This window comes from Puntigrus tetrazona, chromosome 10 (assembly GCF_018831695.1).
Source record: "Puntigrus tetrazona isolate hp1 chromosome 10, ASM1883169v1, whole genome shotgun sequence".
Taxonomy (NCBI): Eukaryota; Metazoa; Chordata; class Actinopteri; order Cypriniformes; family Cyprinidae; genus Puntigrus; species Puntigrus tetrazona.
In genome coordinates this window covers 10325766-10351098 of record NC_056708.1, presented here as the reverse complement: position 1 = coordinate 10351098, position 25333 = coordinate 10325766, and the positions used below count along the sequence as shown (strand labels likewise).

The window sequence follows — 25333 nt, the reverse complement described above, 5'->3', positions numbered from 1 at the left end:
ACAACATACTAAATCTTAAAATAGGAATGAATAACACATTTAAATATCAAAAAGAGTTTGTGCATGCGTTGCCAGAATTCAGGAAATATGCAAACTGTAATGTAAAGTTTGCCTATGATTTATGACTATAAAATATGTCGATTTTTTTTAGATGAGCTGACATATGTTTAGCATTGTTTGCACTGTAATACAAACCGCCATGTGGTTTTTAAGGCACCTATGTGAAGTTTTTTTTTTTTTTTTTTTACATTTACATTAAAAGCTAATTATATGTGTGTTTGTGTGCTTATTCCTACACAGAGAGTTTCATTCCAAACAAACGAATTCAAACAGCATCAAACTTTATTTAATAAAACATACTAAATCTTAAAATAGGAATGAATAACACATTTAAATATCAAAAAGAGCACAGACGGACAAAATACATTTCGTATATCTATAAAACAATCCTTAAATATTTTTTCTTTTCAATTTGTTTTTAAGGTTTAAAACTTAAAAATACAGAACGGCTTCAATTTATATAAAAAGCCCCTTTTTCGAAAGGTATTAAACCTCTAAAGGCACTGCAATGCAAAATAACTACCGAATACATTCATTTGGAGACATATATTGTCTGCTGAAACATCAGAAAATATAATTTGCAGATAGTACAAGGCAACAGCCCAACAGAGACATTTTGGCATACCAGAAAACAACACACTCAAATAAATAATGTAAAAACAGCAAACTTTGGCGAAAGTCTCTTTGTCTGTTCAACATACCTTAAAGACAGTCAAATCGTCTCAATCTTAAACATTACATTTCCAAAAAATTAAAAATAAAACAAAAAAAAAAACATTACAAAGGAGAGAAAATATATTATTTATTGAGGATTTATTTTATTTGCTTCAGAAAAAAAAAGTCTCAATAAATATTGGATTTCTTGCAACCTGCAGCATTGTGCAGGATTTTTTTTTTATTATTTCTTGTGTTTAGTTCAACTGCTTGCAACCATTCAGGTGTGTGAAGGCTGTTTGTTTATTGTCTTTCAGATTTTCAATATATTGCTTCAAATACTGTACTCTGAAGTAAGTGAAATCTGGGAAGACCTTCAAAACTTTGTGCAAACTTTCACTGAATAACTTGTCTGATCTAGAATGGACATGACTTATATCCCACTGGGATGCCACTGAGATCTTGTTTTGAGAAAGGGCTTCACTTTTAAGCCAAATGTTTTTGAAAGTTAAAACAAGGCACGCTAATGTCCTGGTGTAGTCCAAGTCATTTAAGATCTCATCTCTGGTGCAGCGAGACACAGCTTTCATGAGAATTCAGGTTTCTTTACTGAAGAACACACTTTTCCTTATTGCTGTATTTTCTACGTCTTGCCTCCAGACCTCTCTGCAGTCTCTCATCCTCCTCTAAAGCCCTGCGCATACAAAATACATTCAGTGCATGAGCGTGTAAAGTTTAATTTCCAGCACAACAAGACACACCCCGTGACAAGACTCACCCTCTCTCTTTTGCATCCATGTCTCTGACCAGCTCGTCCCGCTTGTTGACCAGTGACACCAGTTCCTGTAGCAGTAGCTGTTCTCTGTGCTGTTGGGCCTGAGTTTTCTGCCAGTCTGAAAAAATGGATATTTGCGATATGATTGGACAGTGCTGAAATACTACAGCTTCATCCATCCATAGAGGAAACAGGTAGGTAAAAGTTAAAAGCATTAATGAACGAATATATGGGCATATATAATACAAAATATGCCCTTTCTTCCACTTTGCCAGAATCCAAATTAACACTGGTATTAATTACATTTGTAACCACCAAACTTTTTACTTTCTCATTGGATTTAGGAGGACAATCTGAATTTACAAGACAAATAAAAATATGAAAGGTGTAGAATACAGATGCACAATATATTGGTATCATACAGGCTATTATATAACTATAATTTTTTAAAATATTATATTTATATTGGCTGCTCAAGTTATGTTTTAAAAACACTAGTTTAATAACAGCGAACATCTTACCTTCAATAGCCATCATGGCTCTGAGTTCTCGCGTTAGCAGCTCAAATCTTCTTTCCAAATCCTGCTCTTCTTGTCTGCAAGGATAACATCATGAATATTTATTGACAGTGTGCACTGATTGTGTCTTGCATATCAATACATACAGCAGCTCCAGATGGTCTTGTCTCCTGATCAGAGCATTCTTCTTGTTGACCAGAGTGAACCATTCCTGAATCAGTTTCTCTTCTTCATCTTTATCACTTCCTGTCAACGACACAACGTGGTATATCATGCAGTACTTCAAGAGTTAATTTGAAATCAGTTTCATTCTCTTTTTCCCTCAATGGTAGTGGTTTTTCTCACCCGTCTCCATGAGCTTTCGGAGTCTTTTCTCCACGACCGCAGCTCTGCTGTCTATGTGCTTCTGCTCGGTTTCCAGGGCTTGAAGTTCACTCAGCACATATTGATTGGTGTCCTGCAGACACTGGCCAGGAAGTACCACAGGGAGACATACATAAAACCAGACAAAACAGCAATACAGACAAAGAAAAGAAAAGGAATGGAGATCGAGCGAAAGAGAGATGGATAGAGCCAGATAAACAGAGAATAAAAGACCAACATTGATAAGACAAAAACAGACAACGACGCACAAATATAATAGAGAGGAAAGGACAGGCTTAATTTAACTAAAAGATTTATCAAACAAGGAAATTAAACATGTGATGGTAAAAGTCAGGGGACAGATTCTGAAAATTATTCTGAAGAATGATTTTTTTTTCTTTTTAGACAATTTAGAGGTTATGCTAACTTCAGGAACTAATTTACAAGGATTTTCCAAAAACATTATTTTTGGGAATACTAATTATTTAATATAATTTCTCTTTAAAACAATCGAAAAAGAAACCAGGAAAAAAGAACAAAATGAATGTTTCATGAATCTAGCCCCCCAATTGTAGAATTATGATGATCACTGTATACTCAGAAAGATATTTTCAAAATATTTGACATGCAAATTAGCACATTTTGTTTTAATACCAAAGGATTTGAGGTTTAACCTAAATTTACACTTGATGAAAGGTGAAAAACTCAAATACTGAGGGAATACTGACCATTGTCTCATTATCTGCTGATTTAACATCTTGGTTTGCTTCCTGAGGTTCTGAAAACACATTAAGATCAAAACGTGTAAAGTGCCAAATCTTTCCAAATTCAGTCATTTTTTAGATATTAGGAAGCTTACCGGTTTCAGCACTTTCTCTGGCAGCTGTTGAGCCATTAGTTCCTTCATCGGTCAGCTCACCTTTATCTGACTGTCAGAGGTTAGTAGAGAAAAGACAATTAGATCAAATATTAACACACATAAATGCAAAGGAAGGATAAATTTGATGACTTTTACCTCCTTTGGCTGCTCCTTTGAATCAGTCTCATCCATGGATTCGCTTTTTAGTCGCGACCGCCGTTTCTTCACCAGATCCGCATCCCGTATGTGCCCAAATCCTGATCTGGAAGCCGCTGAGTTCGATCGTGGCGGGGCCACAGGACTCTGCGCTCCTCCCTCTGTCTCTTTACCGCCCTTCTCTTCCACCTTTCCTGAACGTTTAGTCCGAGGTGGAGGAACAAGAGCTCCCTCCTCTCCCAGTGAGTCCTTGCTGTTATTGTCTCCTGACAGAGCTCCAGCCTGGAGTCTCTCTGCACAGAATTTGGCTGCTGCTTGTACATCCGGCCCTTGATTTGGCTTGGCTACTGCATAGCTGGACTGACTGTTGTTCTGCTCTATTTGTAACACACTCAGCTCCTGCCCAGTGAAGTGTGCACGGATTTGGCACAAGTACGTCATGACAATCAAACGATCTGGCACAGAGAGAAGCACCATGTCTGAGGGCTCCAGCAGACGGGAGATTCCCAGTGATGCAAACCCATCAAAAGCCTAAAAGAGAAGCAAAATTATATAAATGAAAAAGCACAAACGATGAGATTGAGTTTATAGTTTCAAATATCTTTATGTGGAACATCTACTTAAACTTACTGCTTTGTTGTTTTGCTTTATGTTGTGAGGCTCCAATGCATTAAAGTCACTAGAAAACAACAACCATGTTAACCAAATAAAAAACTAGCAAATGGACATGCACCATTCTAATGTCAACCAATTTCTTTATGTAAAATGAAAACATTTGTCAAAATACATGTTACAGATAGAATGTGTATCGATGATTTGTTTGAAGCAAATAATATTTTTTTGGGTTGTGCACATAAACTGAATCATATAGAAATAATACATTTGCTTTGAGCTAGGATTAATGTCATCAATGAGAAACTCACATTATCTCAGGGTGGAAGTGATGTAAGATGCCACAGAAAGCCAGGCCGTTACGCCAAGAGGTGCTGAAGTTGGTGATTTTTATTCCCCTATAGTTTTTAGTGATCTCTTGACACCACTCCAGCAAGGACTGACTTGAGGTCACCAAACCAGGACTGGGCAGTGGACTGGCAAACTGTGTAGCGACAAATGGAAAGACAAACAAAACAGTGCTAGTCAGCATTTAGAATAGCGATAAACAGTCTACATTTTTTATAGATACTTTACATATAAGACAAATTCAACATACATCCCATCCAGGCACTGCTGAACCCTCTTTAATGGATTCATCCATTGTTTTTACTATTGCAAGGTCCATTGGTGGTGGAATTATTTTCTTTTTACTGCGCATTGGAGGCACAATCGGATGAGATGGGTCTGCAGCGGGCTGCCCGTTAACCTGCATGCTGCCTGGGCTCCTAGACGGCGTCTCACTGACTTTAGCTTCTGGGGTTACATCAGATGACTCCTTTTCCATAGGATGAACAGACCTGTTAAGAGGACAGAAACTGTTAGACATACTGACTTATGACTTTTGGCCTGTTATTATAGGTGCACAATTCTTCATCATTAATTTGGTTTCACATGGCTTTAATTTTTAATGTCAAATTCAGTGTTAAATTGTTCTGCTAGGGCTTCGCCCTCTACAATGTTAAGAATGCTTTTTGAGGTTTATTAAACTACTGCTCAGAAGCTGTAAGACGTTACATATGCATATAGAGATGTACAATTTGAAAGAAATTACTAGTTTTATTCAGCATTAGGATGAAAAATTGACAGGTAACATTCATAATCATATTTATTACAAAAAAGTCACAAAGAAATAATTCTTCAAATAAATGCTGTTCTTTTGAATTTTCAATTCATTAAAGAATCCTGAGTTTTCAGCAGCACAAATGATTTTAGAATTTGATAATAATTTTTTTCTTGAGCACTAAATCAGCATATTAGAAAGATAGAAGTAAAGGCTGCTAAGAATTCAGCTTTACCATCAGAGGAATAAATGACATTTTAAACTCAAACCAATTGAGCTGTAATTTCATTTCCTTCAAAAAACGCTTTTTACCAACCCCAAACTTTTGAACAGTAGTATAAATTGTGTGTGTGGCGTGAAATTTTAGGCATCAAACTTTAAAGTAGATGTCATTCCAAACTTTAAGTCAAACAATAAAATATGGCAAATTAGAATAAAATTTTACACTTTACACTCCACTCAGACTTACAATTCATCAGGCACTGAAGATGGTGGTCTATCCTGCTCTATTTGTGCCTCTTCACTTCTTTTAATACTTAATTCTGGTTCTTCCTTGTTCTCAGTTTCAGCTTCTGTTTCTGTTTTCTCTGTCTGCTTTGTGGGCTTAACAGCTGGTGCATCATGACACTCCCTTTCAGCTCCCATACATTCCTGAATATTTTGTTCTTGCTTGTTTAACTGGACATTATCATCTAAAACAGCGTTTCTAGCATTGGCTTCTCTGTGGCTACCATCTATCTGAAAGCTCTCCAGTGGCACAGAGGGAGTCTGAGACTGACTGATGTCCATCTTCACATCTATCTGCTCCGGAGAAATCACTGACGGTGGAGATCCGAGTGTTTTTGTTATCTCAGTCTGATCTAAACTTGGCCTCATCTTATCCACAGGGGGTTCCATACTAGACTTTAGTTGCATGGGTGGAGATGGAGGAAGTTCAAAGTCAGTCTCGCAGGGGATCAGGCGTTTTTTAGTACGTGGAGCTGGAGCTGATGGCTGTGTGGTCTCTTCTTCGGCCATCTGACGAATCTTTGCTAACAGAACGCTCTCCTCAGAGAGGTCACGATCCTTTACACTGGGACTTTCGGTACTTTTTGAGGACTCACACTGACTTTCGAGTTTAGGAGAAGGAAATGGCCACGGGACTACTGAGCTCCTCGGTGAAACGTCCGTCCCAGAAACAATGTTCTCATCAGTGTTTATATCTTTCTGACTTTCTGTGGCTGCTACAATAATAATTTCTGATGCCTTGGTGATGACTGGGCTGCTCTCTTTTTCCCTCTCAACTTCTGAAGTGTTGTTTACGCACATAGTTTTGGTATTGTCTCCCTCTAGTGGTGACTCACTTGTCTCTTTTGCACCATCGTTGCATATCTCAACAGTCTTTACAGCTGGTGTCTCTACAGTTACATGTGAAGGAGTGGTTACTTGTTCGTTGCATTGTGGAACCACATGCCTATTAGCAGCAGCAGAGCTATTTTTTTGATTGATGGCATCAGGGCCAACTTCCTGTAAAGGCACTGGGGGTGGTGACTGCATACACTTGTCTTGAGAGGGAGGGAGAACTTTGCTATCAGGTTGGGAAATGGTTTCCGTTTGTGTAGTGTCTTTTAATATAGTCCCAGATGGTGGAAAGGTAGTCTGGGGTGATTTTTGTACAGCTGTGAAATCGCTTGGTGATATTGGCGGTATTGAGGGTTCCTCTGGTCTGTGAGAAACAGGACACCAGAACATGAGATCAAAATGCTGCACCTTACCAACTTGGTTATTATAGCGTGCAAGGCTTTTTCAGTAAAAATGCAATCAAGTGAAAATGACACAATCATTTCCAACACGAGGATGCAAACAGCAACATTAGCCCACAGTCACCGTTTGTTTTCTGCTAAAATTATTTGCAAGCTTGCAGCAGCAGTTGCAAAATAAACAAACAAGCTGCAAAGTTTAGTCCTTTTTAAAAAAACTAAAATCAGAGAGCCCACAATCAATGCAATATGAACCAACACTATTTCTTCCATGCTTATAGTACATACATGCTCAACCTCTCAAATATTTGAGTTTGGTAAGATTTTTCAACATTTTAAAATGAATGTCACTTCAAAAATGCTGATTTTGCGATCAAGAGGCATTTAGTTTCTAACTGACTTACTACTTGGTACTACTTGTCTTACTTAACCCCAAACCTTTGAATGGTAGTGTGTCTAGTTGCTCTGTTGAAAAATCCATGGCCACAGGAAACAGGACACATAAAATGCACTGCTTGATGTCAAATTCAGACTCCACCAGCCCTTGTCACAGACACATACAAATAACGTAATGCATCGGCTAAAATGCTTGAATGTCAGCCAGACAGAACATTGCCAAAATCGTGCTGTTCGTGTAAAGAGGGTCACAAAAAAGAGAGGCAGTGCAGGCAGAGGTGATGTCCCATGCACTTACCCTCCATCCATATATAGCTCAGCAGACCAAACTGTTCCTAAGTCTTCCTGACCCAGTTCAAATTCCAGCTCCTCCTGTGAACCCTCTGACTCCGCCACAGGCCTTAAATCTGCTGTTATCTTGCCAGGCAGAAGTTCTTCTTGTTCATTTTCTTTTGAACTTTCATGCATTTTTATTTCCTCAAAGTCTACCTCGGTCACCAGATGACCTGTTTCCACAGAGCTGAGGTTTTGCTCCTGTTTTTTAGCAGTTATGTTGTCATCTTCCTCCAGAGGTAAGCCCGCCTCTTCATTCTTCTTTTCATTTGATATCACACACTCAGACTTCAACTCCACCGTCATGCATTTGTTATTTCTTAGTGGTGTCAGCATTTGGGCTTGCTCATTTGCTGTTTTCTGCTTAGAAGGGCTTCCTTTATCCTGGGTCTTGAAATTCACAGATCCGCTTTGAGTTTCTCTGGCTGCCAGTTTCAAACACTCCACCAGACTCATGGCTACAGGCTCGGAGGTCTGAATATCTATCTGTAACTCGCCAGAAGGTAACAATTCCTGGATTATTGATTCCTGAGGCTCACTGTCAGTTGGATGCTCAATTTTGGTGTCAGAGAAGGCCTCAGGAGGGAGAATTTCAACCACAGATCCATTTTGATCATCCAAAATTGTGTCATCTTGAACATCTGTTTCTGTTGTGCTTGGCTGCTGTAGTATTGATGTCATAGTTTCATAACTAAAGGATGAGGACATTTGAATATGATTACATTACATCATGATAAAAAACGAATTCTTTCCATTCGCAAAATGGCTTTTTGATATGACCTCCATTAGCAAAATGGCTCTTTTTGAATCACCAGCCAGTATTCAATAAAACTGGTAAGCTTCTCCTTAAGCTATGCTTCTCATCACTTCAGGACGCCCTAAGAGTGGGTGCAAAAGTTTCCTTGCAAATGCACAAGCACACCTAATAACAACCTTTCAGTGTTTCAGGTAAACAAAATTATAGCCATGCAGATGCCGAGGCAAGAGAACCTCTGTGCAAGCTTTAGAATCATCCCACACTTACCCTTTATACAGCACACCGAAAATTCCCCGTATGAAGCCTACAGATACTTCTTCCTGGTCAGAAACTGAGTCTTGTTCCTGTGTGCAGGTGTCCAAATTTTTCTCTGTTCCTACATTAAGCTCAAGGCCAAGTTCGGTTCCTGAACAGACACTGACAGTCTTCAGATCTTCTTTAGGTGCAGCTTCAGTTGTCCAAATAGTCTCATTGCCAGTTTGCAGTATAGTATCATCCGAAACTTCCTCTTTAGTGGTCTTCTCTTTGCTGTCTTCCCTCTGGCCTTCTCTCTTGGCATTTTTCTCTAGTTTGTAGTGGAAATGGGACATAGTAAAGGAATCCTCTTGCTCCTTAGGCTTGGTTTCTGATGCTTTGTGTCCATGTTGGCTGCCATGGACCAAAAAATGACAAAAATATCTTTTGAAGATGTTTTCCAGCTAACATCTCAACTCCCAGCAAGTAAAACAGATGTTTACTTTAAGTTCTAATAAATGCAGCATTAGAAACTCATTTTAAATGGAATGTTGAAGTATTAAAAAATATCAATACACATGACTAATCAAGATTTTTTAAAAATGTTTTTGAAGTTAGTCTCCTACGTTCACCAAGGTTGTATTTATTTGATCAAAAACAGTAAAAGCATTGTAAAATCCATCCATCAGAAATCATTCTATTCTGCTGATGTGATGATTTATAAACATTTCTTGTTGTTATAAATGCTGAAAACAGCTGTGCTGCTTCATATTTCATGAAAATACATTTTATTTTGATGAACAGAAAGTTTTATTTAAAGATTTATTTATTTTTTTAAATAAACATATATATTAGGCAGGTGTAAACAAATGCTTTCAGAAAAATAAATAATGATTGTTTATTTTTGTCACTTGCAAATTAAGCGAACAAAATAAAGATCTAAATCAAATCAATATTTGGTGTTACTACCTTTTGCAAGCATCAATTCTTATAGGTACACTTGCACAAAGTCAGGGCTTTTGTAGGATTATAGTCAGGTCTATGATCAACCAATTATACCAAACAAGTGATAATGATCATCAGTGTCACACATAGGTTGAAACCCAGTCATGAATTAAAATGGGAACAGCTGTGTAGGAGGCTTAAACTTGGGCGAGGAACAACCAAACTCTGCTACCAAGGTGAGGTTGTGAAAGACAGCTTCATGTCATGGCAAGACTGAGCACAGCAACAAGACACAAGGTAATTATACTGCATCAGCAAGGTCTCTCCCAGACAAAGATTTCAAAGCAGACTGGGGTTTCAAGATGTGCTGTTCCAGCTATTTTAAAGAAGCACAAAGAAATGGGAAGCGGTGAGGATCGTAGATGCAGTGGTCGGCCAAGAAAACTTAGATGCAGCAGCTTAAAGACACATCAAGCTTATTACCCTTCGAAATCAGAAGATGTCCAGCAGTGCCATCAGCTCAGATTTGGCAGAAACCAGTGGGACCTAGGTACACCCATCTACTATCCGGAGAAGTCTGGCCAGAAGTAGTTTTCATGGAAGAGTTGCAGCCAAAAAGCCATACCTCCGATGTGGGAAAAAGGCCAAGCGACTCAAATAGGAACTGAGGTGCGGAAAAATGACAGCATGTGCTCTGGACTGATGAGATAAAATTTGAAATATCTGTCTGTAGCAGAAGGCAGTTTGTTCGTCGAAGGGCTGGATAGCGGTACAATAATGAGTGTCTGCGGGGAACAGTGAAGCACGGTGGAGGTTCCTTGAACATTTGGGGCAGCATTTCTGCAAGTGGAGTTGGAGATTTGGTCAGGATTGATGGTGTTCTCAATGCTGAGAAATACAGGCAGATACTTATCCATCATGCATCAGGGAGGTGTATGATTGGCCCCAAATTTATTCTAGTGTACCTAGAAGAATTGCTGCTGTTTTGAAAGCAAAGGGTGGTGTATACATATATATAATTGAAACATCATAAATACTTTTACATTCTTTTTTGATCAATTTAATGCTTCCTTGCTGAAATAAAGTATTTCTTCCTTCAAACTGTCAAACAAAAAATCTTACAGTACCACAAGTTTTAAACAGTGGTATAGATATGGACAAAACCATGCAATCCCAGATAGTCTGAAGTCCACACAAAACTCCATGCAATGAGGTTAACAAACCTCATGCACTTACCCCCTATTCAGAACCTCTTTTTCTGGTATCAACTTTCCCATACTAACGCCTTCATGACTTTTTTCTTTAGTTTTCTCCTCTACCGCAGCCCATAACACACTCTCTTCCTCAAACGTGACCTTTTTCTTTAAATCACTTCCATCAGACTCTGTATCCAGAGACAGGCTGGGCGTCAGAGGGCAGATTTCCTCCAGATGCAGTGATGTTCTTTTGTCCTTTTCCTTTACAGCAACAGCAGGGGAGATCACAGGAAGTGAAGGCTTCATACGGACCGGTATACTGATTTTAACAGCTTCTTTTTTCTTCTCCTTGATAGTCTCAGCTTGTTGTGGTTTAAGGACAATGGAGGGTATCAGCTGTTGGGAATCTGGTTCATTTAAACTGAGATTTTCAGCAGCCTTGACTTGGATAACAGCTTTTTCTTCACTGAGAGGGAGGAATAGTCACATAATTGTCACATTTTACTTACCTTGTTTTGATCAAACATGCATTAACAAACCTGCTATAATGCTGGTATAAAATCCAATCTTGAATAATTCCAAAACTCCAAAACTTAGCAATTCCAATATGACTTGTTGAAACTCACTCTTATTGACATAAGAGTGTATGAATCCCCCCCAAAAGACCATTTTAACACACTTAATTGTATGAGCATGTGCAGGCATGCAAACACTAGGCCATGGCTAAACATTTGAGAATTGAGAACTGGCTCTTACCCTGATTCTAAAGATTTTTTTGAGGATATTTCAGCTTTATTTTCTTTTGGAATCTTGTCAGGTGTTTTGTGCTTATCTGTTTCTTCATCCCTTGTTTCATCCTCCTGATCTTTTACTTTCTCCTCCAGAGAGCTCCAGATTGTCACTTTTGCTCGGGCAAGTGAATGGATCTCCACACTCTTCTGCCTTAACACTGTGTCGTCTGACTCCTTCACAATCAGCTCTGGTTTTGCTGGTTGACTGACTACTGGAGTTAATTCTGAGATGCATGTAAGGGCTTTGGGCTCCAAGGGTTGGGGATGAATGGGAGGAAGCTCTTTGGGCAGATCTGATATTTGAGGAGAAGCTGCTTTGAGGTAAATGTTAGGCCTTTCAAGTGGAGTGAAGGCCATTTCATTTTGACTGAGAAAATGACAGGGAATGAGAAAGGAAGAAAATTGTTACAGATAAAGAATTGAAGATATTTTTGTATATATTGAAAGCTAAAGTTCATCTACTGAAAAATAATGTTGACGATGTAATTCTACAGAAGTGCAATTTTGTGGTTGGGGAAGAAGATATAACCTATCTATGCATACTGAGGCTATTTAGTATATTTAAAATGTGTTATCTCTAAAAATTGTGTTATCTAGAACTGTTTATGATGCCAAAGTGAGTTTTATGTGCCCAAGTATTTAAATAAACACCATTAGAAGACAGATAAGGCTTTACTGAAACAGGAAGTTACCCAAGAGGAAAGTTCAAGTTTGCCACAGTTTGGGATTGTAATAGTACCATGCAAGCAGCACACTCACCTTTCTTCAATAGTTAAACTCCTGTCCAGATGATCCGTATGGGACTGTTTCTCTCTCAAACTACTGCTGGACTTAGATGCAAGGACTTCTTCCACCACCATGTGGCTGTTTTCCCTGGGAAGATCTATAGGGTCTTGCTTTATAGGTGAAGAGCTGGTTAAACTGTTGGTGATATTGTGTTCTGTAGGGGTAACCACAGTTGAGGCAAATTTCTTGATTATCTTGTCCTCATCAGACTTGTTGAGGTCAGCACAAAGCAAAGCGCCCTTCACATTCTGTGTGTTCAGTTCCTCTTTTGCAGAAACTTCCTCCGCTGATTCATTTTTTGTGTTTTTTGGTTGCTTTAGTAAGTCATCATCAGTTACTGAAACAGTTTGAACCAGACTAGACCGCATTGCCTGTTCAATGTCAATTTTGAATGGTTCGTTCTCAGGGTGTTTGCCAGCAGTAACATCTTGAGAGGTTATGAACACTTTATTGAAATCTTCTACTTTAAAATCTGGCTCTTCCTCAGCCAGTGGTGGTTTCTCTGCAATAAAAACTTGGTTTTTATTCGTATGAGTGGAAACCTCTGATGAGGGAGCTGTTGTTGATGGAGATGAGAATGGGTGTGGAGGAGGGACATTTCCAATGTCCAGTTCCTCAGATCTGGAAGCTTCCATAGGCTGTACTCCAGATGACATGCCAACAGGCCCAAGACTGGGGGACAAAGATACTTGGTGTCAAAGGTGGCAAAAAATGGAGTGAGAGGCCAAAGCATGGCAGTATTTGGCAAGATTAGATGCAGCTTTTCCTTTGTGCCTTTGTGCCACATCAATGTTAGTGGCAAGAAAACAGCATAAACAAGACAGACACAGGACTGAAGTGGTGAGGGAAAGCAATTGAGAGTTTAAACATTTGCACAGTGTAAACTGACAGCTGCTGTAGGCAAATGTCATGGTCTGTTTAAAACAGGCTTATCACAAGGTCATGCATTTGCCATTATTATTAAAGAAACACATTTCTCATTAAAAGGGTTATATTTGGATTTGTGTCCATAGGATATTTAAAACACATTCATACAGAATCACACAAAGTACTAAATGCTGAATATACCTCTGCAAATTAGACTGTATCTGCAAAGGTGATATTACATTTTTAAATGTAATTATAGTTAAGATTGATGTTAGTGAATTACGCTTGATGCCAGAACAACTAATAATGTTTAAGTGCTCACCTTTTTGCAGCCGTGGCAGGTTTGAGCTCTTTTCTTTCAGTGCTGATGGTTTCAGGTTGATGGATAGAAGAAGGAGATGGTTGATTAGCAATGCTAATGCTGCAGATAGTCCGATGCTGCTCTGTTTTGAGCTCTGAGTTCTTTAGTTCTTCAGCAAGTATATCTGTTGAACATAAAACCAAACTGAATTACAATGATTAAAATATAATCATTCTTAATCTATTTTATTTTCAAATACTGTCAGGTCATTTACTTTATTAATGACGCAAGTAAAGAATACTTTTTCACCTTGTAGAAACGGGTTTGTTTGATCGTCCTCTTTAAGTGTGTTGAGCTCCCTGGGTATTTCTGGAAAACAGTTTATATGAAATCTTTTAAATAACATACAACATCTTTTCAGTTTAGGAATTATTAAATTAATTTTGGACCAGTGAGAGTTCCCTGTGGGTGGGACCACGACATGACCAACGTAAATTAACAGTCTAGTCAATTGTAGCGGTTGCTAGTTATGACATAACCAATGTGATTTAATCGAAAATAAGTCTTCTAAAACGTCACAACTGTTAGACCTATCACCAGTCACACTAATTCTAATTACTGCATCTTGGAAATAGTCAGGATATACCTGAGCAAGTAGAAGAAGATTGAGCTGAACAGCAGGGAGCAGTGGTGCAGGCATCAGTGGTTGACAGTGACAGAGCAGGAGAAGAGGAAGAGACAGCTGCTGGGGTAAAAGAGGCAGGTAGGGGTTTGCTACTGGGGTAAGAGACAGGGACAGAAGGAGGTAGAGGTGGCTTGGGAAGCTGACCAGAAGTGCAAGATGTTTCGCACAGAGCTTCAAGATCTGGTTTGCTCAGCAAAGGAACAGGGCTCAAAGATTCATTTAAAGGGACACTGAAGAAGGGAGATGTAGAGACCTCCAGCATCTGTTCATTTAACTCTGTAGATGCTGTAAGGAAAAGATGAAACAAAAAAAAAGTTTATATACCAAACGTGATGACCCCTTTCTGAGAGACCCTTCCTAAAATATAAAGGCAGCCTTGTACTATTTAAGAAAAATAATAATATATGATATTATGGTACTTTATACAGACAAAACTGTAAAAAAAGACAAATTGAAACGATTTAAAAAGAAAATCTAACTGGCTTTGCTATTACACTGCACTAAAGCAACATTATGTTTTGTTAATTATTTTCTGCAGATTCGTTTTTTTATGTTAAAAAATGCTGTATTTATTTATTATGACCATTTTTTATATTTCTGACTATTCATTTTAGTAATATGAAATTTAAACTTGAACAAAAAAGATATGATTAATATCTTGCATTCGTTAAGTGTACTTCAGTACGGTTGCTGTTTAAGTGCGTTTTGGAGGATTTCTCAATACCTGGCACAGTGCCAGCAGATGGATGCTTAAGCGTGTCAGAGAGAGAGAGGGAAGAAATTTTGGGCTCGAGGAGGGGGACAGGAGTGGGGGATACAGGGCGAGCACCGGGGACAATCTTGGGCTTAAAAACATTGGTGCGAGGTGCTCCAAAAGAATCTGAGACAGAAGTGCAATGACACAAAAAAGGACGCAGACCACGTGAAAGAAGAAGATTAGTCAGAGATGCAGGAAAAGTGAGAACAAGAGAGACAGTGGCTAAGAGGAAATTAATCTTTCTCCAAAAACAATCTTAAAGCGTTAAATCAGTCTTACTTTTCCTATTAGAATTATAAAAAACATACTTAATCAATGTTTAGGAATCATGAGACTGTACCTTTCAGAAGACCAGTGGGAGGAGAGGAAGAGTGAGAGAGGAAGGGATCGGAAGGAGATGAAGGAGAGGCCCGAGGGAGTTTGAGCAGAGGGTAGTCAGAGGTCACGGGACCCTCCAGAGGGGCCTCGGAGCCTGACAGTCTTCTTTGAAAAGACACAGGAGCTGGACACAATCACAGAAGTAAAAATAGAGAAACTATACAAGACGTCTAAGTTTTGTTGAGAAATACACAGATGCATAAGCACTTTGTTTGTTTGGGTGATATTTGTAAAGGAATATTTGCACAGGCCATCTATCATAAAACTTGTGAATGTGAATGGCAATGAATTCACACTGAAGCTAAACATGACTGGCACTCTTCTTTGGTCTTCTTAAATACGGTCGTCACTAGTCAAATCTGCAATGTGTATGTGGTGACTTTCAGTTCCCAGTTTTCTGAAACTAGTATTTTCTCTGACACCACATACCAACACAGCAACCCTACAGCATTTCATATGATCAAAGGGATGTTCAAAACAACATTTCGGCCAATTCCTCCATGTAAACACAGAGGTGATGACTCAGACGGGAATGAGATCAAAACCACATCCCTTGTGTTTGACAAGAAAACAGTAAGTCATTTAGCCAGAAATTTGCTACTGGGTGAAAAGAAAAAAATACAGATAAAATCACAAACTAGCACCGGTAAATGAGGAAATGACCTTCTTCGAGTGAAAAAATTACCATTTTTCTGTTGGGCTTTGACAAAGAGTAAGATTAATAACATGCTTAAGTCAATAAAGAACACTATCTTACAAAAGTTTGGGGTGAATAAGATTTTTTTTTTTAATTTCTGAAATAAGTCTATGCTCTCAAATGCAAAATACAGTAAAAATACTGAAATATATTGCTACAATTTAAAATTATTTTATTTAGCATATTTTGAATAAATTTTTTTTTTATTTTACTTTGCCTTATTACAAAGAATTGTATTTTGCTGATTTGAAAATTAGTCTTATTAATACTGCTGTCCTGCTAATATTTTTGAAGACACTGTGATACAGAATTGATGAATAGAAAATAAAGCATTTAAAAAATAAGTATTTTGTAACATTATAAAAGTCTCAATCCCTATTGAGCATTTTAATGGCATTTGCTGAATAAAATAATTAATTTATTAGAAAAAAATCTAAAAAAACGGTAGTGTAGCTGAGATTGTGATTTTATTAGAAAAGAGGAAGAGGAACTTAAACCTCTATTTGAAGACTGTGCACACTGTTGCCGTAGAAGCGGTATAACTGCTCATACAAACAACTGTAGTCAAGCAAAAATGCCAACTAGATACCAATAATACAGTGACATGCTGACGTCCAGCGGTTTAATTGAAGTCTATCTGTAATACCTGAGCCAGGGGACGGCTGGAAGACTTTGGGCAATGCTGGAGGGAGCAAACCAGAAGCATTTTGCTCTGTATGGGAGTCAGGTGGCTGGGAAATGGGTGGTGGACGTGGTGGTCTGGAGCGGGAGGGTGAGGGCATGGTGCGAGGGGTTGGACTGGGTGGGGTGGGTAAAGGTGGGCGTGATTTCAGGTCAAGGTTGTGAACGGTGCCAGGCACCGGGCGTGAGAGGACACCACCAGCAAGCCTGTCCTTACCACTCACTGAGGTTAAGACGGTGAAAAATGATGGGAGAAGTATAGCAAAAGAAAGAAAAAGCAGGGGGAAAAGGATGAAACAAAAAAGAAAGAAAGAAAGAAAGAAAGAAAGAAAAGAAAGAAAAGGTCAGGAATGTATCATGAAATATGAGGTTGTAGCTTCATATAAGACATTTTAAAGGTTATTTTGCTCCAAGAAATTTCATTATTTTCTCACTCTCATGTTATTCCATAGTTGCATGCTAAACTACTGCTGATTTTTATGGAATTTGTGATTTTTTAAAGAATACAATTGAATGAACACTTGCTGAACAATTATTTCTTTTTGAAAAATCTACCTGTGCATTATTTTCTTTAGATTTAGGAATGTGAATGTAAAGTATTATTTTTGTCATTATTTAAGCAATGCAAATAGCCTTTCCAGTTACATGCAATTTATTTAAAATTTTTGGTAATAATTATGCATTGTTCTCAAATTAAATTGAACAGAAACCCAATATTTAGACTTTAAATGAATGATCTATGTTTGAAATGAAAAAAAAACCCAATGTTTTGCTAAGAAAAGTTATTTAAAAAAGTTTAAAAAAATCCTTATTTGTTCCAGGAAAAGATAACATAAGGGTGAGAAATAATGATTTTTGGAGAATTGAGCTACTACCTTTAAATTATAATGAAACTGAAATGAAATTCATGATGAAATGCAAGTCAAAGCAATGCAGGACAAAGGATGAATGTGACAATCATATGTAAATAAACCATATCAGTGAAAATTCATAACCCTCAAAAACATTTTAGTAAGGTTTAATTTAATGAAAATAATTAATTTTGATGCAAAGTTTAATTTAAAGGAAAAAGATATGAAAATGATCAGTGATGTGATTAAAATGAAAAGACTTTACAGAAGGGATATGCAAAGAACACAGGCATAGGTTTCTGTTACCTATTGTTGAAGGGCTCTTTAGAGATGCAGGTCTCTTTTCTTGGGAGTGTGTTGGCCGAAGAGGAAGATGGGGTGCTGACAGTGAGAAAAAGAGTGAAGGAGAAGTTGTAGCATGTGAAGAAGTAAGAGTTACTACAGTTAAAGAAAATAAACATGCATCATTAGTGATTCATGCCAGTCCAGTGAAAGTAGACAGAAGAATAACAATCTAAGACGAAGAACACAGAAATAATGTGTTTTATCTTTACAGTGGACTCATAAAGACTGAGACCACTAGAGAATATGCTTTTGTAGTACTTAGCATTCGTATAATGCTTACAATGTTTAACGCTTCAAGTTTACATTTCAAACGATCAGCATGACAATACTGCAGAATCTAAAATATTTCTTCATTTAACATCATGTTTCGGATTTCTCAGAATCCCAAAACTTTATTTCAAAGTATAAATAAGATGTTGAATACCAGATTTTCTTGTGAATGTTTTTTTTTTTTAATACCTGGCACTGCAGAACTGAGGTTTACGCCGGTGCTAGATCTTTTATCTTCTTCTTCATCACTCTCATTAAAGTCATCCAGGTTTCCGATATCCGTCGGCTTTACACTCATCAGACTGGCAAGACTTTGCATGTCCTCATCCCTGTGGAGGAAAAGAATTCGTCAAGAAGTACAGGTACATTCCTTCACAGAAAATGCTGTGAAAACTACTGTGTGAGTAATGTACGTGTATTTATTCCCAGTCAGTCAGCCATTTTAGAGCTTGCCTGGCTGTGATATACTTTCCTTTTCATGCTTAGGACATCTAAATGTCTAAGATTGAGATTTCTTTTTTTACTTTATTCTAAGCCTCTGTATCTATTTCTGAATTATAAGTGGTATTGTATCAACCATCATGGTCTGTTTGTTTTATTTAAATTAATGCATGTATAGTTTTAGAGGCTTGTGTACAGATTATTTGATAGATGTTCTTATGTTCTATTATCTCTTGTCCTAATGCAGAATCTCTACAATTGGCATTACTTTAGATACTCAGGCTGTGATTTAAAGGCTTGTTGTATTGTTTTGGAAAATTCTGCTCTGCTTCTTGACCTGCACATGTCAGGAAAGAAACCCTCCCCAGCGTTGAACAGAAAACCCCAGACCGAGCAGACGGCCACTTCTCTTTTTAGATTTAAAATGCACTCCAAATATTTGTAAATGAACTCAAGTTTCGGTGCAGTCACCACTTCGCAACGTTGACAAATGATTAAATCTATGTAATTTAACGGCTCATGAAAAAGCGCTGTAACTTCTTGAAAAATGCGGAAAACTCACGTAGCTTTCCCCTCCTTGAGGAACACACAGGATAAAGAGAGCTTCAGCGTAGCCTCCACCACCTTAACCGACAGAGGCTTCATTTTGAGCATCAGGTCCGTCTGTGAGTGTGTGGCACTGGCAAACTTCTTCATGTTCAAGTCCACAGATGCCAGAACCTTCCGGCTGCCCTTCGCTGTCTCCTGTAGAACAGACCAGAGAAGATCAATGCAGTTTAATTTAACTAGTAGAACAAACTAACTTAGTTTAATCATGTTCTTTATGGTTTCTTAATTTTATTTTCACATTTCCTACAGTAAATGATAATAATTTTAAACTATTAAAATATTTTTTATATATATTTGTACACACACACACACACACACACACACACACACACACACATATATATATATATATATACCTTGATTTGAATAAACTCACATTCTCAATGAAAAATGTCCACTCTTTGTCTTCAAACTCATCCGCATGAGGGTCCTGTCAAACAACACCATGGTTAAAATTTATTGACAAGAATTATTGATCAGCATCTATCAGTTTACGGCATGTATATTTAATTGATGCAATATGTTTCTATAGTTAATAATAAACCGTGTTAGGTGTCCTACCCTGTAGAGTGTGACTGTAATGTCCACATTCTCAGGTACAGGCCACACCACCATTCCCCTGTACGGGTTTTTGATGCCTGGTTGCCATGAATGAAGCTGATGAGAATAAAAGATAACGTCAGCCATAATAACCCATAATATACAGCAGTTGTAATCATCGTAAGCACTTGTAAATCACTGTAAATAACACACTGTTATACACGATCATTTAAAATGTCAGTACACTGTTCTGACTAAAAACTTTGGGATTCCTGAACATAGTCAGAAATTAATTTACACTAGCTGTTAAACACTTATAAAACACTAATAATAATTTTAATAATAATAATAATAATAATTTTTTTAAATATTATTTTGTAATAATAATAATTATAATTAAATACATTTGTCAAATAAAACATTAATCTAAAATAATATTATTTATTAATAATTATTTTATTTGACAGTTACCTTGGAACAAATGCGTCTGTTCCTCCGTGTCCACACCACTCTCAGTTTGTCTGGTTGCCTATAAAATAATTAAAAAAAGAAAGTTGAGTGGGAGCTTACAAATTCAATCATAGGCTTGGTGCTTTAATCACTATTGACAAAGACGTCTGCAGCGAGTCTTTCTGTGTGTGCTTAAAATGTATGGATATAAATATAAAGCCTATACAAATTGATCTTGAAAGAGCCAGTGTGGCAATTCTGGTGTGTTTGTGCGTCTCCACAAAGCTACGGGCGGTGTACCAGATCTTATGATCTGGTCTCCCTGTGTTACCCTAAGGCAGAAAGGAATCAATAAATGCTGCAAACAGTTTCAAACCTCACACAAAGCAAGAGCGCATGATGCAAGGCCTTGCATACAAGAACCGAACCAAGAGAAACGTCTTGTTCACAAACAAGCACACAAGAACAAATAATTGATTCAGAAACCAGAAAATGTGGAATATATTCATTTTACTGCCCTGCACTGTTATCTATGCTATTTTAAAAAAAGTTCTTAAAGAGCTCCTGTCCGTTTATTGAGGGCACAGCACCATGCAGAACTAGATAAGCTTTATATTCGATATCCAGAACATTATGATGATGACATACAGTATTGCCAGCAAAAATGCAAATGTGCAAAACAAATAAATGGAAATCAACCTTTTTTAGGTTTGCATTTTATATGTATGCATTTGGATCCTAAATAAATTTGCCCTTTAATAGTGAATTGTTCTGAAGTGAGCTCATTGTACATTTCTGAGCCGTTCAGTCAGTGTCATGCTCGCTGCATTAAGAATTGGAGGAAACTCAGGGTCACATGACCAAGCTGAGTTTGGCTCACGGAGCAAGGGGTGTTGGCCTCTGATCTCCACACCAATGTCTCACTGTGTTTACAAACAGCTGATCTTTAAAACACAAAAATGTAGTATCATTGCTAAATATTATTGCGATTTCAATGACATGTTTTCTATTTTAATATATTTTAAAAGTAGTTTTTTTCAGCAGCCATTTCTTCAGTGCTCACTGTCACATGATCCTTTAGAAAAAAATTATTCAATATGCTGATTTAATGCTCAAGAAACATTTCTTATTATATTCACAGTAGAAAACAGCTTCATATTTTTGTGGAAACCATGATAATTATTTCAGACATTCAAAAACACGATCATGTTATACAAATCTTTTGTAAAATTACAAACATCTTGAACAGTTTAATGCATCCTTGTAAAATAAATAAAAACAAATAAATCAATAAATTGCACCGTCTTTCAATCACGCAAAGCTACTACATAGCTTTAGAACATTTGTAATCATTTGGACAGCATGAGTCACTTGAACCACTTTTATGATACTTTTATGGTGCTGTTGCTTCCTTTTTTAAAGTCCCTGTTTATTCTAATTGCATAAAAACCCACAGCCAGTACATTAATACAGATTACTACTTCATCGTTTCATAAAAGAAATCATAAAAGAAAGTCAAACAGGTTTAACAGTAAACAATAAATAGTATCCCTTTACACACACCAAAATGATTCTTAATGAATGTGACCCACATGTAAATGTCACAGTTCTCCATTGATGTTCACACCGATGTTTGCAAAGGTAAACTTAATATGTGTGTCAGCAGCAGCAGCATGAACCGCTACACAAAGAGAAGCAAGACCCAACTCTTACTCAGGTTACAGCTAGTAATAGCAACAGGGCAGAACGGTGTAAAAGGATAAATTAGGAGGAGAAGGGAAGGCCGTGGGTAGAGCGTGGATAGGTGTAAAAATAGACTGCCAGCCTGGTTGGATGAATGAATTATTTTTCTTTGATTTTCTTTCTAAAATGCGGTCCTTATTTTTTAATGCCCCTCTGACACGTGAGACAAATGTCAGAGATAAACACACACATGCTCACACACAGTTCAAGTTATATTACCCCATTAGAAGCTCGACCGCTGTGTCATCCTTCAGCTGTCTGATATCTCCAGCTCACACCCTTCTCAGCTATGGAGTAACATCAACAGACTTTGACCCACTGGCCGTATATGAAAATCACAGCTATACTGTAAATCATTCGCGCAAGATCTGACGTGTTTACAGAAACGCACATTCTTTCGTTCCTTTCTCATTTTGAAACAAGCTAACTGCTCTATTGCTTTTAAAAAGTCATGCAACAATACATGTTTAGGTCAGCAAAAAACTGTGAAGCTGGGGCAAAGATACAGGGCGTTCTTTCCTCACAGTGTTGCAAGAGAATCCAGGACTTTCGAAATCAGCTGAAAGCTCATTAGGTGATAACAATTACAACTGCTAAAGTTCTTTCTTTCCAATAACAGTTTTAAAAGGTTAAATATGTATTAATATTAAATAATAAAGAATGAATAACATATGTGACCCTGGACCACAAATCTAGTCTTAAGTTGCTGAGGTATATTTGTAGCAATAGCCAAAAATATATTCAAATGATCAAAATGATCGATTTTGCTTTTAATGCGAAAAATCATTAGGATATTAAGTAAAGATCATGTTCCATGAAGATATTTTGTACATTTCTTACTGTAAATATACTGAAATGTATTAAAATATTTTTGATTGGTAATATGCATTGCTAAAAACTTAATTTGGAAAACTTGATATTTTCTCTGTATTTTTAATTACTCCGTATTTCGCACCCTATGATTCCAGATTTTCAAATAGTTGCATCTCGGACAAATTTTGTACTGTCATAACAAACCATAAATCAATGAAAAGCTTATTTATTTAGCCTTCAGATGATGCATACATCTTAATTTCGAAAAATGGACACTTACGATACGTTTTGTGGTCCAGGGTCACAAATATCATTTGAAATGGCTGAAATAGAGATCATCTACATCACCAGCAAAACGGCTCAGGTTATCTATGATGGAGATAAATCTTAGATAGCGCTAAGAGGCAGAAATGACAACGAGTGTTTCAGTTTCTCCTACAGGCAGATGACAAGCCATTGCATAACGGAGCGTTGCTTCATTTTCCAGGCCACGACTTGTTCAGAGAATACTGCCAATAGTCAATATCACCAAAATGAAAACCTTCAGTTTAATGCAAGCGCTCTTGTGCACTGTGAAATTATTGTGTGTATAGTGGCTATTCTGTTTCTTATATTGTCTCAATGTTGGTGACCAATCCATCCAAGATTTCCACTCATCGTAGCATTTGTGTATATGGTGTACAATTCATAAAGTGAATCGACTGATGTGACTTAAAGACACATTTTTGTGTTTGCTTTTGTGTTTGTGTTTGCGTTCGACTGGAAAACAGCGTGCTTCTCGAATCCAATCAGACTGAATTTCTTCTGATCAAGCCGTCTTTGATCATAGATAAGGACGGAGAGATAAAGACACGTGTCAGGAATGAATGTTAGGAAAGAAACGCTCCCTGTCAGCGTCAACAGCTGTCTCTTGTTCAAGACTTTACTGAGACAGCAGTTATTTAATTCTCTCCAATTTTGTTTTAATCCTGGCACCTCAACACTGTTTTACATAGAAAATATGAACTTTTAGGGAGCGGGGTAAAATTAAAATTAAAATTAAAATAAATTAAACATATTGCATCGAAAAATATTTAAGCTGTAATGTGTTAAAAAAAAAACAATAAAGTATTTTATTAAGTAATTTGGCTACTTAAGGGTGAAGTCATGACCAACATTATTTAAAGCTATCACAATATAATACATGAATAAATCATAACCAAAGAATGACAACACCTAAACAGAAAGGAAAAGCAACACTATATTGATGCCAAAAAACAGTCTAAAGGGGTTCAGGCAAGTAAAACTCAAAAGAAGCGGCAGCACTTTATTCTGCTTATGTGAGTGTGATGGATGTTCATAATATCTTCAGTGTTGACAGCACGAGTGATGGAGGCGGAAGTGGGGGTGTGCGACCGCCACCGTTCTCAATACATTTCAAAAAAACATTGCTTTAAATCGCCCGCTGTGTTAATTGTTCTATTCACAATCGTTTAGAAAAACAGCGCTACAATAAAATAAGACAGAGCGTGTGCGCACGGTGCCGTTTCAGTCAGAAGAACCGCCCTTCAGCAATGCGTATTTAGGAAGCACTCACGCTGTAACGGAAAAGAAATCATAACTTACCATTTCTTAGTACATTCCAGAACAAGTTCTTGATACGAGGCTACGAACTGAAATTTAGTGGCCTTTTTGCCAACTCTTTGCAATCTTTTCCACACCGAAGTCATTCTTCTGTAGAAAATGCAGTATCCGCGAATGAAGTCAGGCGCATGGAAATTCTATTTTTACAGTCCCGCCAGTGAACAAAAAGTAAAAAGTCCTCGAATAGACGGCTGTCAGGCGGCTCGTGAAGTGAAATGTTCCTGCTGAGGAGCACGAGCTGCACCTCATGCGGCTCAGTACCGCCGAACTGTCGCCATCGAGTAAAGACCATTTACGGAAACTACTGCATCACGTTACACACCAGAGCGAGAGATTCTCTGTGTATTGTAATTAGTTGCCTTGGTGTAAAAAAAAAAAAAAAACCCAACAACATTTGCCCGTAATGAATCTGGAGACGTGATCGGTTTTATGTCATGGAGTTTCACGCGACACGAAACGCTCCTTAAAAGCAGCAGTCTGACAGTGAACTGATGAAAGTGGACGGAGAAGTGCGAGAGTAGGTGGGAAGGGTTATGCAAACACGCCTATGATGCAGCAGTATGCAAAACCATTGTAAATCATTGTATTGGGTACAGTACTAAAGGTGCTGTTGACATAAGGATCGGGGGTTACATCCAGTCAGCTGGGGGTCAAAAGCGGATGCAATGTATAAATGTGCATCAGAATATTTCACATTTTGGTTGCAAAATTACAGATAGAGTTTAACAAATAGGATTTTGGGAAAAGCAGCTTAAAACAAGCTAAATTTTTGCACATTAGTATCTTCGAACTACAGTTGCTAAGAAGTTTTGACCAGTAGGTCAAATACGAAATAAACGCTCTTTGTTGGATTGACAAAAGTATTGTTATATATATATATATATATATATATATATATATATATATATATATATATATATATATATATATATATATATATATATATATATATATATGATGAATGTAACCTTTGGTTCTATGGACTTTCATGAAATAGGACAAAAAC

At 37.4% G+C, this 25333-nt stretch overlaps 1 protein-coding gene across 14 annotated transcripts; it reads right to left on the bottom strand.

Annotated features, from left to right (window-relative positions):
* Positions 1-324: 324 nt before the first annotated feature.
* On the bottom strand, positions 325-24835 carry ehbp1l1b (EH domain binding protein 1-like 1b). 14 transcript variants are annotated; one of them, XM_043249910.1, is made up of 31 exons: positions 24310-24835; positions 20170-20227; positions 19720-19815; positions 19535-19588; positions 19112-19293; positions 18298-18437; positions 17800-17874; positions 16608-16865; positions 15227-15388; positions 14854-15009; positions 14274-14414; positions 14091-14186; positions 13754-13813; positions 13466-13628; positions 12250-12948; positions 11456-11857; positions 10740-11165; positions 8592-8972; positions 7533-8258; positions 5569-6804; positions 4596-4836; positions 4309-4481; positions 4016-4064; positions 3386-3916; positions 3230-3299; positions 3099-3148; positions 2353-2473; positions 2154-2253; positions 2011-2084; positions 1493-1607; positions 325-1408 (listed from the first exon to the last, which is right to left on the bottom strand). In XM_043249910.1, exons 1-31 carry the CDS (start codon positions 24411-24413, stop codon positions 1321-1323), a joined length of 7227 nt encoding a protein of 2408 aa, XP_043105845.1. In that variant the 5' UTR covers positions 24414-24835; the 3' UTR covers positions 325-1320. The 14 variants fall into 14 exon arrangements, with proteins under 14 accessions (XP_043105845.1, XP_043105843.1, XP_043105844.1 ...); XM_043249908.1 differs by having other exon boundaries at positions 14091-14414; XM_043249909.1 differs by having other exon boundaries at positions 2353-2464; positions 14091-14414.
* Positions 24836-25333: the final 498 nt, after the last annotated feature.